Source organism: Hippocampus bargibanti, linkage group LG06, assembly GCF_051943395.1.
Source record: "Hippocampus bargibanti isolate YZ-2025 linkage group LG06, ASM5194339v1, whole genome shotgun sequence".
In the NCBI taxonomy this organism is placed as follows: domain Eukaryota; kingdom Metazoa; phylum Chordata; class Actinopteri; order Syngnathiformes; family Syngnathidae; genus Hippocampus; species Hippocampus bargibanti.
The window spans coordinates 23,407,260-23,424,427 of record NC_142739.1 but is presented as its reverse complement, the minus strand read 5'-3'; the positions used below and the strand labels follow the sequence as shown (position 1 = coordinate 23,424,427).

Below are 17,168 nucleotides of genomic sequence, written 5' to 3'. Positions count from 1 at the left end.
TGTATGAGTTCATATCTGAAAGGTCCCTGAATTGTTTCCATTACTATGAATAGTTTCAACTTGTCCAAACAAATGACACTCCTTTTGGAATTTGGGTGTATTGTTACCATCAATCTGTAGAATATAACAAAAATGTATTTTATGTATTCATTTATGCCAAACCATACATAGGAACCTATAAAATGTATGCCCATAGAAACTGATTGTTTTGCCTGTGTAATTTTAATTGAATTAACTCATTCACTGATATTCGCAAATGTAATCGCAAATTGAAAATATGACATTCCCGAATTTGTTTGGGTTTTGTTTTTTTTTTTTATGCTTGGGTGCTGATAAACTTTTTTCCATGTTAGCACTTTGTTCTAGCTTCAGCTGTTGTTAAAGCGCTATGTCACAATATTAACTATCTAGCTGGCTCTCTAGCTGGCTACCATGCTGGCTATCTATTTGCTATCTCTTAGCTATCTATCTAGCTAGCTGGCTATGTAGCTATCTAACTATTATTTATCTAGCTAGCTTTCTATTATCTATCGATTAGCTAGCTAGTTAGCTTTCTATCTATTTGAGTTATTCCGGGTTGAGTGAACGCTGGCGCGTGTGTCTACCGCTACTCACCCAAGGAAAAATGTATCCTGTGGCTGTAAAGTGACCTTGAGAGTTTTTAAAGGCACTTATAAATGACATTTATTATTATTATTATTATTATTATTATTATTATTATTATTATTATTATTATTATTATTATTATAAACCAATATTATGTATTGCATTATATTTTGGACAGCCACTTTCATTTCCTATATATATTTGTATTTTAATGTCATTAATATCCAACGAATTATTACATTTATTTATTTTTGAGAGTTTTGAAAGGCGCTTATAAATGAAATGTATTATTATTTTGTTTTTTAAAAAAGGACACAGGAATATTAGTCAATTAAATGCAGGTTTACTTTGCCCATTGTGATTATTAAATAAAAATCAACAAAGCCTCATTTTGTGTTAGCATGAAATAAATGTGCTAACTTGTCCCCCTTCAAACCCACACACCAGAATTTGATTTAAAGACACGCCCCTTAACCTCATTGTCACCATGGCAACGGCAAGCACCTGGGCCTGATTGGGCGGCTGCGTATCAAGCACTCGCCCCACCGGACTTCAAATATGACATTTCCACTAGCGTGTCACTCTGTCCGCGTCCTGCAACCAAAGGAAGAATTCTAGTTTTGTGTGATTTCGGCGTCACAACTTTAACTCCACCATGGTTGAGAAATTTGTTGGAACCTGGAAACTCACTGCCAGTGAGAATTTTGATGAATACATGAAGGCTATTGGTAAGGATACATTTGACATTGGCTTACTTCAATAATGACTTTGCTTTAAAGTAGTGCTAATTGAAGCATATTTTGTATGGCGCGTAGGTGTGGGTTTTGCTACACGGCGGGTGGGCAACATGGCAAAACCAAACCTTGTGATCAACGTGGATGATTCAGGCTTCATCACCATGAAGTCTGAGAGCACTTTCAAGACTAAAGAAATTAAATTCAAACTCAATGAGGAATTTGATGAGAACACTGCGGATGATCGAAACACTAAGGTGGGTTATAAATGAAGAAATGCACTTTCTAAACAAAAAACAAAAGTTATTTGACATGCAATTGAAGCAAATTATGACTGCAGACAATCATCACTTTTGAGAATGGCAAACTTGTGCAAAACCAAACATGGGATGGCAAGTCTACAAGATTAGAACGAGAAATTCAGGATGGCAAGCTAACAGCTGTAAGTTACTTAGTAACCACAATGGCAATATGCAACATTTGTTTCTTTAAAATAACCCTTTAACCCCCTCCATCTTTTTTTATCTCCACAGAAATGCATCATGGGTGATGTTGTTGCGATGAGGACCTATGAAAAAGAGGCTTAAGTTCACTCTTGCACCAATCAATGTATGAAGAACTACAAAGATACGTTTTGTAAAAGGAAAATTTCCAATAAAATACATGTGTGTGTGTGACATGTGTGGTTTCTACATAAACATTTTAAAAAGTAATTGTCACAATTCAACATGCACAGTTGGGTCTGCAACTAACAGGCTAATTCTATGCCCATGTGAACAGACTTTATAAGAAAGAGTTAAGGCTTATTTTGTGCTTAACAGGAATTTGGGTTCAACATCTGACTTGTATTTAAGACTTTAAACTTTTTCCTAAAAAGGACTTTGTATGTCATTAGTTGCTCTGAAGTCTGACAACTCAACTTTTTTTGTTCCCCCTCTCATTCCTTGACAAGGGTCTTTTGTTTGAGCAAGGACACATTTCCTAATATTGGTGTGTAGACTCATGCCTGGGTGGTGGTGCGGCTAAACCCCATAAGGTCAACGCGTTGACCTCTCACGTGCTAGTCCAATTGTCTTGGATGCATAGACTGGAAGTAAAGCTAGTGCAGTTGTCCTAATGAAGCCTTTTTTGGGGCATTGGACGCCTGGTGTGCAAGACTTGTCAAGTGAATAGTAGTCTTTTTTTTTTCTTAAAAAAAAAAACTTTGTTAGTTTTAGAAATGCATTAGCGTTGACTCTAATGCACTGTAGCATATATATATATATATATATATATATATATATATATGTATGTGCACTCCATTTACTGTTTACCATTCACAAATTTGGGTTACGTCACCGCTGAGAGAACACAAATCCATGCCAAACAGAGGACATGGAGTTCGATTACTCCCGCAATTGTGATGTTGGTTCAATGCAGTTTTATTAAAGCACTGTATTAAAATACACCCGATGAATGTGATTACAATTGTTTCAAACACAATATTTTTTTAATGAAATGATGCGAGACACCAAGCTAAGCATTTTAAAAATGAGGGCACCATTTTGTTTGGCTGTTTTTTTTAACACAAAACTGCAAAATGGGGGTAGAGTTTTCCTCTCTTCACTTTTTATTTATGTAGCTATCCAGCTACCGAGCTGGCTGGCTAACTATTTGCGATCTATTAGCTATCTCGCTGGCTATCTCGCTAGCTATATTGGTATCACAGCTGGTTAGCTATCTATTAGCTAGCTAGCTCGCTTTCTATCTATTGTAGTTTTTCCGGGTTGAGTGAACGCTGGCGCGTGTGGCTGCCGCTGCTCACACACACACTTATCCTGTGACTGTAATGTGACCTTGAGAGTTTAGAAAGGCGCTTATAAATGAAATTTATTATATTATGTATTTATGTAAATTTCTCCACTGTGAGACTAATAAAGGCAAATCCAATCCAATCCAATATTGTAGTGCAAGTAGACTAATGGTGTCTAACTACATTACATTTTTTAGTCAAAAACCCTTAAAATATACATATTGTCAAATATGTGAAGGATAGTTACGACAGTTTGCCCCAAGTTTAAATTATAAAAAAAAATCCCTAAAACTGATTCAGTGTTTTATTTTGAAATATTCAATCTAATTTTTAAGTGGTCGATCCATCCATCAATCATCTGAGCCACTCCTCCCATCTGTCATTGGGCAGTAGGCGGGCACATTTACATCCGTTCACGCTCGGTCACGTTTATGGTCATTTTCAAGTGCTTATTAACCATGTATGTTTTGGGAATGTGGGAGGAAATCCCATGCAGGCACGGGCAGAACATGCAAACTACATAGGAAGACTGGAGCCCGGAAGCGAACCCTGGACATGCTATCAGTTACTACTGTGCCGCCCAAACAAAAAAAACTCAATATTGAGCTTGTCTTAATTATAAATATTGGGTAAAAATAGAATTTGTTCAAAAGTAAATTTTAAAGAACATTTGACCTGACTACTCCGTCAAATCCTAGTTTAAAAAAAAGTCCAGATGCGGATGACGTTCAGGATGACGTAAACGTTGCGTCATCTTCGTCCAACATGGCGGACACGGAAAACACAAACATGGACTCCGATCAGGGAGAATCCTCTAATGCGCTTAAACGCCGCGTCGGTGAAGATTCACACCGAAAGGAGACACCCAAAGAAGAGAAAGATATACCTACAAGTTGCACCACCTCGGAATATTGCGAGAAGTTACAGACGTGGATGTGCCAGTACTCCACCGGCTTTGTGACTTGGCAGAGTTGGCTGGCGGCGTCAGCAGCCATGTCGTATCCGTGTGTTTTGCACTCGGTCAACGGGACGTCGACGGCGCCTTTCGATCCCAACGCTCAGTACTTCGGGGTCCCCTCGTCGTACACTGCGGCCGCCTCCGGCTCCCCGAGTAGCCGAGAAGGTGAAGCTGCGGGCGGGGCTGCAGTGCCCACTCAGCCGCAACAGCTGCCTCAGGAGAATGGAAACGCGCGCAGGCCAGGTAAATGGAAGAAAATCAATGCATTACAACACGCTGCAATGCCGTTAAGCTACGCAGTCACAATTTAAGGTCTCTGCAATAGCATTACCCATTATCACTTTCGGTTATTGTTTAAGCGCTATATAAATCAATATGTATTGTATTGTATTGTATTCCCAAAAGCTTCTGTGCTGACCCAAGCTTCTGATCCATTCTCCAGGTCGAGAGTACACCATCCCCTCACCCCTCCAAAGACTCCTTGCTGAAATTGTGGACTTCTTCATTCTGTTTTTCATCAAAGCGAGCATTATCATCAGTATTATGCACCTGAGTGGAATCAAGTCCGTTCATGCAGTGATGCTTGATTTTTTTTTTGCCATCCCTAATAATCTCTTTTGCTTTCTTCTTTTAGGGATGTGTCAAAGTTCGCAATGCATTTTATCATCGACGAAATAGACGAGGAAACGTCAATGGAGGAGCTGCAGAAAATGATGCTGGTTGCTCTTGTATACCCAATATTGGTGTGCGTTTATGAGGTAAGTCGTGTTAGTTGATACAGTACATACACAAAAAAAACACCACGTAATATTATGAAGACATGCAAGCTAATCAATATTTTTTTCAGGGGAAGATGTTTTAGGAAATTGGTGTCACAGAGCTGTTTATTTTTTTTTCAGTTGTTACTATGATGGCATCGGGGGTATTGCATGAGGAAGTCTGAAGTGACAGAACAGTTTGTCAGAGCGGTGCAAGACATGTATCATGACTGTAAGACAGTTGTGAGGTGTGCTGTCGGTGTGACGGAGGAATTCGAGGTGGAGGTGGGACTCCACCAGAGTCAGCTCTGAGCCCCTTCTTATTTGCTATGGTGATGGACAGGCTGACAGACGATGTTAGACAAGAATCTCCTTGGACCATGATGTTAGCAGATGACATTGTGATCTGTAGCGAGAACGGGGAACAGGTGGCGGAGAAACTTGAGATGTGGAGATATGCCCTGGAGAGGAGAGTAATGAAGATCAGTCGCAGCAAGACGGAATATATGTGTGTGAATGAGAGGGATCCAAGTGCAAGAGTGATGCTACAGGGGGAGATAAAGAAGGTGGAGGATCTTAAGTACTTGGGGTCAACTGTCCAGAGCAATGGAGAGTGTGGAAAAGAGGTGAAGAAGCGTGTCCAGGCAGGCTGGAGTGGCTGGAGAAAAATGTCAAGTGTGATGTGTGATAGGAGGGTTTCAGCTAGAATGAAAGGAAAAGTGTATAAAACCATGGTGAGACGGTGCCGCTGAAGAAAAGACAGGAAGCAGAGCTGGAGGTAGCACAGATGAAGATGTTGAGGTTTTCTTTGGGAGTGACCAGGTTGGATAGGATCAGGAATGAGTACATTAGAGGGACAACTCATATTAGAGGCTTTGGAGAGAAAGTCAGAGAGGCCAGACTGAGATGGTTTGGACATGTCCAGAGGAGAGAGAGTGACTATATCGGGAGAAGGATGCTGAGTCTTGAACTGCCAGGCAGGAGGCCGAGAGGAAGACCGAAGAGGAGGTTTATGGATGTTGTTAAAGAGGACATGAAGGTAGCTGGTGTGAGAGAAGAGCATGCGCAAAACCGGGATAGATGGAGGACATTGATTCGCTGTGGCGACCCCTGAGGGGAAAAGCCGAAAGGAAAAGAAGAAGATTGATGGCATCGGGGACGTCATGCGTAATGTTTTCTATTTCCAAAACTGTCGGCCCTCATGATCATTCATCTTAAAATTTTCCACTGTCTTTCTTTGACATTGTTTGAAAAATAAAACAGTGGCCGTGTCCAAATTCATAGTTTACATCCTTCAAAGGCCTATTACTATGGTCGGCCTGTTCAAATTTACCACTGTTTATGCAGTTCACGGAAGCTACATGAGGACAAGCCTTTGGAGGACCCAGCATGTGAAGGGTCCTCCGAAGGACATAGTCTGTGAATTTGGACAGGCAGTGTTTGGTAAATATGATACTTTTACTTTTTGTAAGTCGGCAATGTAGTTAACCACTGACGTGTATCTGCAGATTGTGTGCATTTGGGGAGCTGGAGGAGCCACGCCAGGAAAATTCCTCATTGGACTTCGAGTTGTGACATGTGACTCATCAGTTCTGGTTCAACCTAACCGGGTCCTCGTGGTGCCGGCAACTGACGTGTCTCTGTCTGCGTGAGTGCAACCATACTACCCTTCAATAAATTATTATTGTCACTCCCACAACACATTTGATGTTTTTTTTAAACTAAAATGACAACATAAAAAAAATACAACTTTATTTATTTATTCTACATTATTTTGTATTTTATTGTAGTTTATTTTTTATTGTATTGTATTTTATTTTAGTATTTTATTTTGTATTTTATTGTAATTTATTTTTTATTGTGTTGTATTTTATTTTAGTATTTTATTTTTTATTTTTTTTAATGTTATTTTTTATTTAATTTTATTGTATTGTATTTTTTATTGTATTCTTTTGTTATTTTTGTATTTTATTTTATGGTATTTGCTGTGTTTTATTTTATTGTAATTTATTTTTTATTTTATTGTTGTTTTGTATTTTATTTTTATTTTTTATTTTAAATTAATTCTTTTGTATTTTATTTGTATTTAAATCTTTTATTATTTTTATTTTATCAGATTCTTTGTATTTTATTTTAATGTATTGTTTATTTTATTGAAATTTTATTTTTATTTTGTATTTAATTTTATTGTGTTGTATTGTATTTATTTTGTTATTTTACTTTATTTTTTATTTTGTATTTTATTTCATTTTATTGTCTTTTTTGTATTTTATTTGTATTTATTGTTTATTTTATTTAATTGTGATGTATTTTATTTTTTTTGTTATTTTTTTATTTTATTGTTTTTTTTGTATTTTATTTTATTGTATTTTTTTGTATTTTATTTTATTTTGTTTCGTTTTATTTTATAATTGGAGGTGCAGTCTTACATTCTTCTGAGGTGTCCAAGTTTGGAGTTTTTGTGTTGTCCAACTCTAATTTTTTTTTTCCTTCTATGCATCCTGACAGATCAACTGTGCGAGCCCTGAGCAAGAACTTTTCAATCGCTTTCTTCTTCCCAGCTTTCATCACACTTCTGTTCTTCCAGCATAACAGGACTGTATACGACATGGTCGCTGGCACCATTGTTGTCAAGCGCTCCAGGGTCAGATGACCCCCCAACCCCCAGCAAGCATCGCCACTACCCACAGAGCGCACCGCATCTAGTATTTGAAACTAAATAGGTTGCAGGACTTATTTCTGGTTCATGTGCACCAGTGCTCCATTATGAGGGCAGAGATGATCGCCGAGCCTCAACCTGCACTTAGTTTGTGTCTGACCAAACGGCTGCATGGGTATGGGTCTGTGCCAAGTTCATGTCTCTTCTTCAAATAAGGCCGGGGTGAGATTTGCCTTTTTTAAAAGACTATTTTCGATCCGGGGTGAGTATTTGTTTACGCTATATTTCAGTTCGCAATCTATTTATTTGTAGCACGTCAGCCTCAGTTTCAGTGAACTCAAACATCAAAACATGGAGCCCTTTGGTTTATTGTTTCAGGTGCTTAAGGACTTTTGTTTTTCAAAGGCACAATCAGTGTTTTGAAACTTGACCTCTTCATCTTGGCACATTCTGTCAGTTTGCATGATTTTATGTGACATACCATAAGCTATTGGAACACAATGGAAAAACGTTTGTGGTTGAAATTGGACTACAGTGGAGCCGCTAAGGCACTTGTGTCAAACTTAAAGGACAACCGACGTCTCCGGACAAGTTGTGTCCATAATTTGTAAAATGGCTTCAAATGACTTTTACTGAGCGTATTTTATAAAAGATTCCACCGCATATAGCTATATTTTACGTTTTAAGACTCGCGCTGAATATTCAGGAAGTCTTGTTTTTGAGTTGGTGACGAGTCCGTACGTGACGTCACTAAAGGACCGCCCTTTACCGTAAAAAATACGCATTGTAGCGGTCCTTCCATCACCTCAATGTATTTTGCTGTACTTGTTTTGTCTGGGGACCTCGTGTTGCACCCAAAAGCCGCCAGAAGAGGGCGTCCAAGCGCCATATAAGGAATTCATCAGCCTGTGGAAACGGAGGTGGCCACATGAGGTCGCCATTTTGTGCCTCTGTTTTTGGGTGAGCGATTTTTCCCCAATGTTGCCTCAAAATGGCACAAATAAATTCTTTAATCGATTGCAAACATGTATGCTTTCCTCTTCAGAACTATTTGAAACATATTCATCACTGGATTGGATTGGATTGGATTGCATTTGCCTTTATTAGTCTCACAGTGGAGAAATTTGCATTTCACAGCAGCAAAGTTATGAAAGGAATGAAAGTAGAAAAACAAAATACATGAGCTGCTGGAAAGGCAGCCACTCTTGGGGCGCCGTCTTGAAGTCAAAAGAACAAAAAAAACTAAATAACAAATAACATGACAGCATAGAGACAATATGACAAAACAAAGACACAGAGAGACATTAATGATGTGGAACAAGAAAGCATATTCTCTGAATCTGAAGCCATTGTTTTGATTCACTAGCAATGCAAGACGTCTTGGCGTAACGTCACAAACTGGGGGCGGGACTTTCTGAAAATGCCCAATTCGCAGCTCAATTTTTTTGCAGATTTTGGACACTTTAAGTCATTTTTATTGGTGTTTTGCATTTGACTAATAATATACTGCGTGTTTAGGGTATTTCAGATGTTATAAAACGTTTTTCTGGTGTCAGTTAAAAAACAAAAAAGTGACGTCGGTTGTCCTTTAAGGCTGACCATCTCATTTTAAAGGACAACCGACACCTTTTTTTTTTTTGTTTTAGGACTGTAGCGTCCCAGAAAATGCACAAGATGGCGCCCAAGCTCCATTGGAAATGGCTGATTTTCTGCTGGGAATTTGTGTCAACTAGTATCAAATAGTAGTCTTGGTGCAACACACAACGATCACCATGGCGTTATTTATGTGTTTTCCTTCTGAATTCGCCATCAACACGGATCAACACAAAGTTTTCAGACCAAACAAAGTACCCAAAATGCATTGTGTGTCGCTTTCTCAGTCAGGGGCATTGCAGACGTGACGTCACGTCAGGCATCGTCCTCAACTCGAAAACAAGACTTCCTGAATATTCAGCGCGAGTCTTAAAACGTAAAATATAGCTACAGTATACGCGGTGGCATCTTATTAATATACACCCAGTAGAAGTCATTTGAAGCCATTTTACAAATTATGGACACAACTTGTCCGGAGACGTCGGTTGTCCTTTAAAGGAAATGAACCAGTCCTCATATTCATTGCCATTCCTGAATTGTATGAGGTGGAGTGCCATTCACAATTTTTTGGGGGTTTTGGGTTTTCTTGCAGGGGGGGGGGGGGGGGACGGGATTAATCGCTGGTCAGACCTCTGGCAATGTTTTTCCCTCCCACAAGGGGCGGCATTTGTCTTTTGTACAGCAACCCCCATATCAAACTCATATAACTCTAGACCCATCCAATTTAGGAATTAACTTTTTTTTCTGATGAAAGAAGGTTTCTTACGCTGCATTGAATCTTTATGTAGTCCTAAAACTCAATATTCTGTGGGTACTGCAATTTGAGTGAAGATGACAAAAACCCTGGCACTGGAGTGGACACATTTTTGCACATCATCTGCCAGTGAATTAGTTCAATGTAACAAAAGCCGAGTCTTGACCAAAAATAAATTAAAAGGAAGTGGCAAAAGACAAACTATTATTAAAGTTAAAATATAACCTGTTTGTTGTAAGTGACAATACGGCACTGTAGTCTTACTGCTTTAAATGTGAGGCTGCTTGCAATCAGGGCATGGGGAATTGATTTGTGAATATTTCTCTTCTAATCACTTAATTGCATGACTTTGGGGACACTTGACTATTGTGGTTCTAACCCGAGGGTCAGCAGTCTGATCTGCTTACACTTTTTTTACCTAAATAAATACATTTTAAAAATCTCACACTTTGCCTGAGATGAGAGCAGGCTTAAACACCAGGACTGTTTGGATCTTTTGTTAAAACGACCACAAAGTACATACATAACATCAACATTTTGTTGGAACGTCTGATCATTCTTTGACTCAGCAGATGCCACATAACTGTCACAAATGCTATTTAACTGAAATAAACAATTTCTTTTTGATCATATTTGTCTCCGGTTCTTGCTACGTACTTAGGTTTAAAACGAAAATTTTGATCTCTGCCGAAAAAAAATACTGAATCTATCTATCTATCTATCTATCTATCTATCTATCTATCTATCTATCTATCTATCTATCTATCTATCTATCTATCTATCTATCTATCTATCTATCTATCTATCTATCTATCTATCTATCGACCTAACTACCTACCTATCTACATATTCATCTATCATGTATCAAATAATCTACCTAATTACCTACCTAATTATCTACCTCCCTACCTACCTACTTAGCTACCTAGCTATCTAGCTAGCTATCTCGCTCCATTACTGTATCTAGCTACAGTATCTAACTAGCTAGCTAGTTACATTATATAGATAGCTAGCTATCTATCTAGCTATCCATATACGTATATGCTCTGCGTGGATTTTGTACGTTGGCAAAATGTACAGGAGTGAGATTTCTGAGAAAAGACCAACTCATTTCTTCCAATTTATGACAAACCTGTGTTAAATGACCTCATTATGGAATAAATCTCTCTCTCTCTCTCTCTCTCTCTCTCTCTCTCTCTCTCTCTCTCTCTCTCTCTCTCTCTCTCTCTCTCTATATATATATATATATATATATATATATATATATATATATATATATATATATATATAGGCAAATACACATATATATGCACATATAGGCTTTATATTTGAAATCTCATGTAATTGTTTTCAAATGAATGATTGAAAATTAGGATGGATGTGTCAGGTTTTATTTAACATACTACCCTTATTGATTTTTATCAATATAATTCAATATCTATCTTCAGCTACTTCAATAGATAAATAATTACCGGTATGTGTTTGTAATGTGCTCAGTGCTGCCCTCTGCTGTTGTTATGCTGCAGTGATTCTGCCGCAGTGGGGAGGTGTACTGGGCAAGTTTCAGTGGGTCATTGAAGTGATGCTTGGAATCCTCATATGAACCTAACCTGTCAGACAACATGGCGCAGCATTTAAATCAATATGTTCCAAACATGCTTAGAATGTCGCATTGGTTTAATTCCGAGAGGCGGCTGAGCTTTTCACATGCAGATGAAGCCAATGATTTACAGCCCGGTTGCGTTTGGCATTTTCCAGATACTTTTGGTTCCTCGTGATTTTGTTACTCCACCCCCACAAATCACCCCCCCCCGGCCTAAACTATGCTGTGGAGACGTGCGTAAGCAGTGACTCTATTTTGAGCTGAATGAAAAGGAGTCTTGGCACTCAGATTCAGTCGAGGAGAAACCTGTTTGGTTCTGATGATTTTCACTTTCAGTATCTCCATAAGAAATTAATTGTGGTTCATTGTCGTCTACTGTATGTTGGAAAAGGTGTATTGACTGTCAAATGTCATCCAGACACTTTTTCAACGGTGACTTTGAGCGATTTACAGTAAATAACATCCTGAGCAGAAAATAACAATGTTTCCAAACTTCTTTCCGGGTATAAAAGAATAAACATCCTTCAGTACAATGAACAGCCGACGTTACGGGCATGTATTTATAACCATTTCCCGTAACTGAAATGCCCGAAGCTTTTAAAGCAATTCAATAAACTTAAATGCCTTTTTAAAGTATGTTTTTTTTCTAGCATTAAAAATACCAATATCAATTGCACACATTTAAAACAACAGTGATGAATATACAGTGATTCCTCAGCTCACAAACTTAATTGGTTCCCAGAAAGTGTATGTAAGGCGAAAAGTTCGTCTGCTAAACATTTTTTTTCCATAAGAAACCATTAAAAATTAGAATAATCCGTTCCCAAAAACATAATTTTCTACTAAATAAGCTTTAAAACTATTTTATGTACAATAACTGTGCTATTGGATTGTAATTGAAGAAATAAACTCGACTTCATAATAAAGTCATTTTATTTGATGTTGAGTTGATGTAGTTGCTTCTTGATGATATCCGAGTAAAGTTGCAATGCTTTCTCGGCGATAATACCCTCACACATACTGTCCCATGATAGCTGCTTTTCATTAATCCAAATCAACAGAGGGTTGTCAACATCTTCTATTGCCCGAGACCGTTGCTTAGACAACACAGAAACACCCTTAGCCACACGTAGCAATGGTCGACTTAGCATACGGGTACTGGGACGCTAAGTCACACAAACGCACACCTCATTCGTGGTTTTCGATGATCTTCTTCTGCTCGACTATAATCTTCTTTTATGGCCTCTTCGGTTTAACGCTAGCCTGTAGTGGTGTCTTTTTAGGTCCCATAATACCAAAAGTACTCCACTCGATAACAAACCATGTCTGCACTCAAAGAAAGTGGGTGTGGAAAACTTGTCCGCCAGCCACCGTGGCACTGTGTGGTTTGGTTAGTCCGACGAAAACTAGTTTGTATGCCAAGATTACATTTTCGTGAATTTAATGTTCGTAAGGTGAAAAGTTTGTGAGCTAAAGCGTTCGTAAGATGAGGTATCACTGTATTTGTTTTACCACTTCCTCTTGTTGTAAAGATACGATTTGCTTTTTAGCCACTGTTAGCCACAAAAAAACAAATTGGCTAGTTTCTAACTCAAGTTAAACGAGTTAAGACTTTATGTGTAGTTAGCATAAGTTGTTGATTATTGTCAATTAAACATTTTTGGGTAGTTTCAAGACAACATGTATATTTTTGTCATGTTTACTATGAACTCACCTTTTAGTCAAATTGTATACGATTTAGCTAACTTTACTTTGAAGGTCATGTTACACTTAGCCAGACTTTAAAGAAGCCAAGCTAACTTAAAGTGTTGTACAGGACAACCGGCGTTTACTAAATTACACATTTTGGTGTCTTATAGTTCATATAAGTATTGTACACACCTGAAAATAGGGATGCTAGTATTAGCGTTCATGCTAACATATGTTATCCTGACACGCGTTAGCATGAACGCTGGACCACCAACATCGACCAAATAGGTGATTTAATGACATCATGAGGGGATGGTCATTCTTTAATTGTGTCTATTTTTTAAAAATTAGGTGTAGTTATAAAAGCGTTTAATTAATTTTGTTCCTTTAATTTGTAGCACTAACACCAGTGTCCATTTTCTTACCTTGAGGCACAATGGCGACAGGGTTGCGATGTGATATTTCCAAATAGCTAAAATGAGGTCATCCTCCCTGTAGATTGTTGATTTGTTACTGTGGCCATTAACTAATTCACAAGCTCCTCAATAGGCTCTTTCAGCGTGTCATGCTCCTCGCCATTGAGCCGCGGCCACGTTGCGAGCCGTCTTTCTTAACGCGGACTGGAGAGTGTGGAGCGGCTTTGTTGCCATGGCAGCAAGCATTTTCACATTCTCCCCGCATAGCATTGGAGCATTCGTGCTGCTATACTTCCGAACCGGTGCCCAGCCACAGCCGGAGGCTCTCAGGCAAGACATCGCCAGGGTGGTTTTACCTCCAACTCTGCTACCACATGCTCCCATCATTCTGCCTCCCACTCACAATTCTCCATTTTCTATTTTACTAATGCAAATAATTTCCCCAGGGTGACCCACCACTTCTGGTTAGCATAGAATGGAACAAAGCCAAGCTTTAGTTTTATTGTTAGCCCATACTTACTCATGGTATTTTTTATGTATTTATTTGGGAATTGAAAAGAGTCAACGTGGAGCGCGGGTTTTGTTTTTTCTTGCGGGTGGTGTCAATAAAGCGCTGGTCAGATCTCTGGCATTGTTTTTCTCTTCCATGAGGGGGCAGCATTTGCCTTTAGTCCATGTTAGCGCTTTGTTACAGCTTTAGCTGTTGTTAAAGCGCTAAATGCCTAAACTTTGAAAACACTTCATGGATAGGGTTTCTGTTTCATCATAAATTATAACAGTCGAGCTAGTTATCAAGCTACATACCTATCTATCTATTTGCTATCTGTTAGTTATCTATTAGCTATCTATTAGCGGTGTAGCAGGCTGGCTAGCTATCTTGATAGCTATCTATTAGCTAGCTAGCTAGCTCTATATCTATTTGAGTTAATGATGACAGTCAAGCTACCTATCTATTTGCTATCTGTTTGCTATTTATTAGCTATCTATTAGCGTGTAGTTGGCTGGCTAGCTGTCTAGCTAGCTATCTATTAGCTAGATAGGTAGCTTTCTATCTATTTGAGTTACTTGAGTGAACGCTGGCGCGTGTGGCTGCCGCTGTTCACCCACAGAAATACTTATCTTCTTCTTTTCCTTTCGGCTTTTCCCTTCAAGGGGTCGCCACAGCGAATCAGTAACCTCCATCTTCAGCGGTATGATACGCATGTTATCCTGTGACTGTAAAGTGACCTTGAGAGTTTTGAAAGGCGCTTATAAATGATATTTGTGGTTGTTATTCTTATTGTTGCATATCAAAAATTATTGTAGTTATTTATTTATTTATCTATATATTGTACACACACACACACACACACACACACACACACACACGCACACGCACACACACACACACACACACACACACACACACACCATGACAGTATTGTTCCATTTCAAATGCTGATTAGGGTTATGGGCAAGTGGCGAGATGCACCCTGGTTAACAGTTTGACCATAAACCATGGTTTAAAAAAGTTATGGTTTCAAAACCACTAAAACACCATTACATTTAACATCACAATTAAAAAGCCCCCAGCCCCTTTCAATCATTAAAAGTGTCTTGTTATGCATCCCACAAGTTCCAGGCATGAGACAGTTTGAGACACCCTGCAGAAATATGATTGGCTACTGCTTCCTTGCCCTACTGCATGAAGACAGTAGCGGATTATTACGTGACTCGTTCAAATAAGATTACATTTTGAGTTAGGATGGATAAAATAGGATAAAAATAAGATTTTTTTTATTTGTTTCAGAATGGAGAAATTCTGAATTTACAGCAACAAAGTTATCAAAAGAAGAATTTGCTGCTGTGAAATGTAAATTTCTCCACTGTGAGACTAATAAAGGCAAATCCAATCCAATCCAATCCAATCCAAAATAGAAGAACAAAAAGTATTGGAGCTACTGTAAAGGCAGCCACTCATACGGCGCCATCTTGAAGTCATATTAACAAAATAATGCAACAACACATAAGAAACAGACAGTCATTCAACATGAATCACCTTTCTGCATCCTGTTTGTTGTATGAAGCAGGTAGAGATGAAAAAGTAGAAGTGAACGTGTCATGCTGAAAATGCGCACGTCTGCTACAAGCTAAATTTTGAAAGCAAACACGAAGCTGTAGCGTCCATTGACGAAAGATAGACTAGCTAACATCTCCCGTCCCGTATACACCCACTTCATTTCCAAGCCGCGACTCCCAGTTTCACAATGACACTCAAATGGCACTGACATTTCTCCCGATTCAAAATGTCATGGCTAAAAAAATGCTGAAAAAGAATCCACATCCAGTCCACATGACGCAACAAGAAAAACAATGCGACAAAACAAAACAAAACACAAAAACAACAACAAAAAATTGCATTAGAGTTAGTGTGATTCATGATATATTGGATTGGATTAGTTAGCCTCGATTAGTCTCGCAGTGGACACATTTACATTTCACAGCAGCAACGTGAGGAAAGGAAGAAGTAGAAAAACAAAATACAGGCGCTGCTGTAAAGGCAACCACTCTCCATCTTGAAGTCAAAAGAACAAATAAAAAAATAATATGACAACACAAAGACAGTCATTCAATCTACAGCACTTTCTGCCCCCTCTTTGTTGTATGAAGCAGTTCTAAATGAAACAGGAGAGGCCCAAAGCCTCCTTTTCACGAGTGGATCCGGGACGTCATGGTGAAATGTGCACGTCAGCTCTAAGCTAAATGTTGAAAGCAAACACCAAGCTGTAGCATCCATTGACAAAAAGAGATTGTCTCACATCTCCTGTCCCAACGTAAATCCGCTTCATTTCCAAGCTGCGACAGTTCCACATACGCATACTGAGTTCAGGAATCATTTTCACAACAAATTCCACTTCCTGTGATGTTCCATTGTGATGTCCACCTTGCTCCAAAAACACCATAGGGCAATAAAAGCAACAAACATTCTCATGACGTTTTGTTTCCGCTCGCATATTGTCCGTCCTCTGATATCATACCAACAACAAACCTCATACAAACAACATAGCCCAGTTAACGATTTTGTGGGAATGAGCTCTGCAGTCAGCAAGCTTGTTGTCATTTACCTCCATGTTACGCCATCATTCATCAAGTGACCTCAGACACCCCATTCACACCCATCGCTGACCTCATGAATATTTATCACATCACTCATTAAATCAGCGTACAGATCAGTGCAACATGTCTGGACATGTTTGCCACACTTTCAGGAGGATCTCACGCCAACGGTGCTGTGAGGAAACAGAAAAGCCACAGGCCAGTGATGACACTTGGATTCCATTCATTGTGAAGACTGACAACTTTTTTGAGGTACTGTAACATGTCGACTTTTAGACTCGGATAGATTTGCTCTGTTAAAAAAAAAGTATTGCCTCACATAAGATGGAACCTTTAGATGGGGTTAAAGGGCACGGTCTCAAAGCATCTCTGCTGCTCAAGCGGGAAACCACTGGAGGTTTTGTGTTGCTGTCTGATATGTGATTACACTGCGTGTGGGATATCTAGTGCACAACAATACCCAATTATGACAAATAGGCAGTATACGCCTAGCTTTAGCATTTAGCACAA

At 38.8% G+C, this 17,168-nt stretch overlaps 2 protein-coding genes across 2 annotated transcripts; both read left to right on the top strand.

Annotated features, from left to right (window-relative positions):
• The first annotated feature begins 1,170 nt into the window (after positions 1-1,170).
• fabp4b (fatty acid binding protein 4b) lies at positions 1,171-2,017 on the top strand. Its single transcript, XM_088997832.1, has 4 exons — positions 1,171-1,334; positions 1,422-1,597; positions 1,681-1,782; positions 1,874-2,017. Exons 1-4 carry the CDS (start codon positions 1,262-1,264, stop codon positions 1,925-1,927), a joined length of 405 nt encoding a protein of 134 aa, XP_088853958.1. The 5' UTR covers positions 1,171-1,261; the 3' UTR covers positions 1,928-2,017.
• A 1,718-nt stretch (positions 2,018-3,735) lies between these two features.
• On the top strand, positions 3,736-10,484 carry LOC148896851 (protein FAM8A1-like). Its single transcript, XM_088999554.1, has 5 exons — positions 3,736-4,333; positions 4,533-4,653; positions 4,725-4,848; positions 6,357-6,496; positions 7,357-10,484. The coding sequence occupies exons 1-5, from the start codon at positions 3,898-3,900 to the stop codon at positions 7,499-7,501; spliced, it is 966 nt and encodes a 321-aa protein (XP_088855680.1). The 5' UTR covers positions 3,736-3,897; the 3' UTR covers positions 7,502-10,484.
• Positions 10,485-17,168: the final 6,684 nt, after the last annotated feature.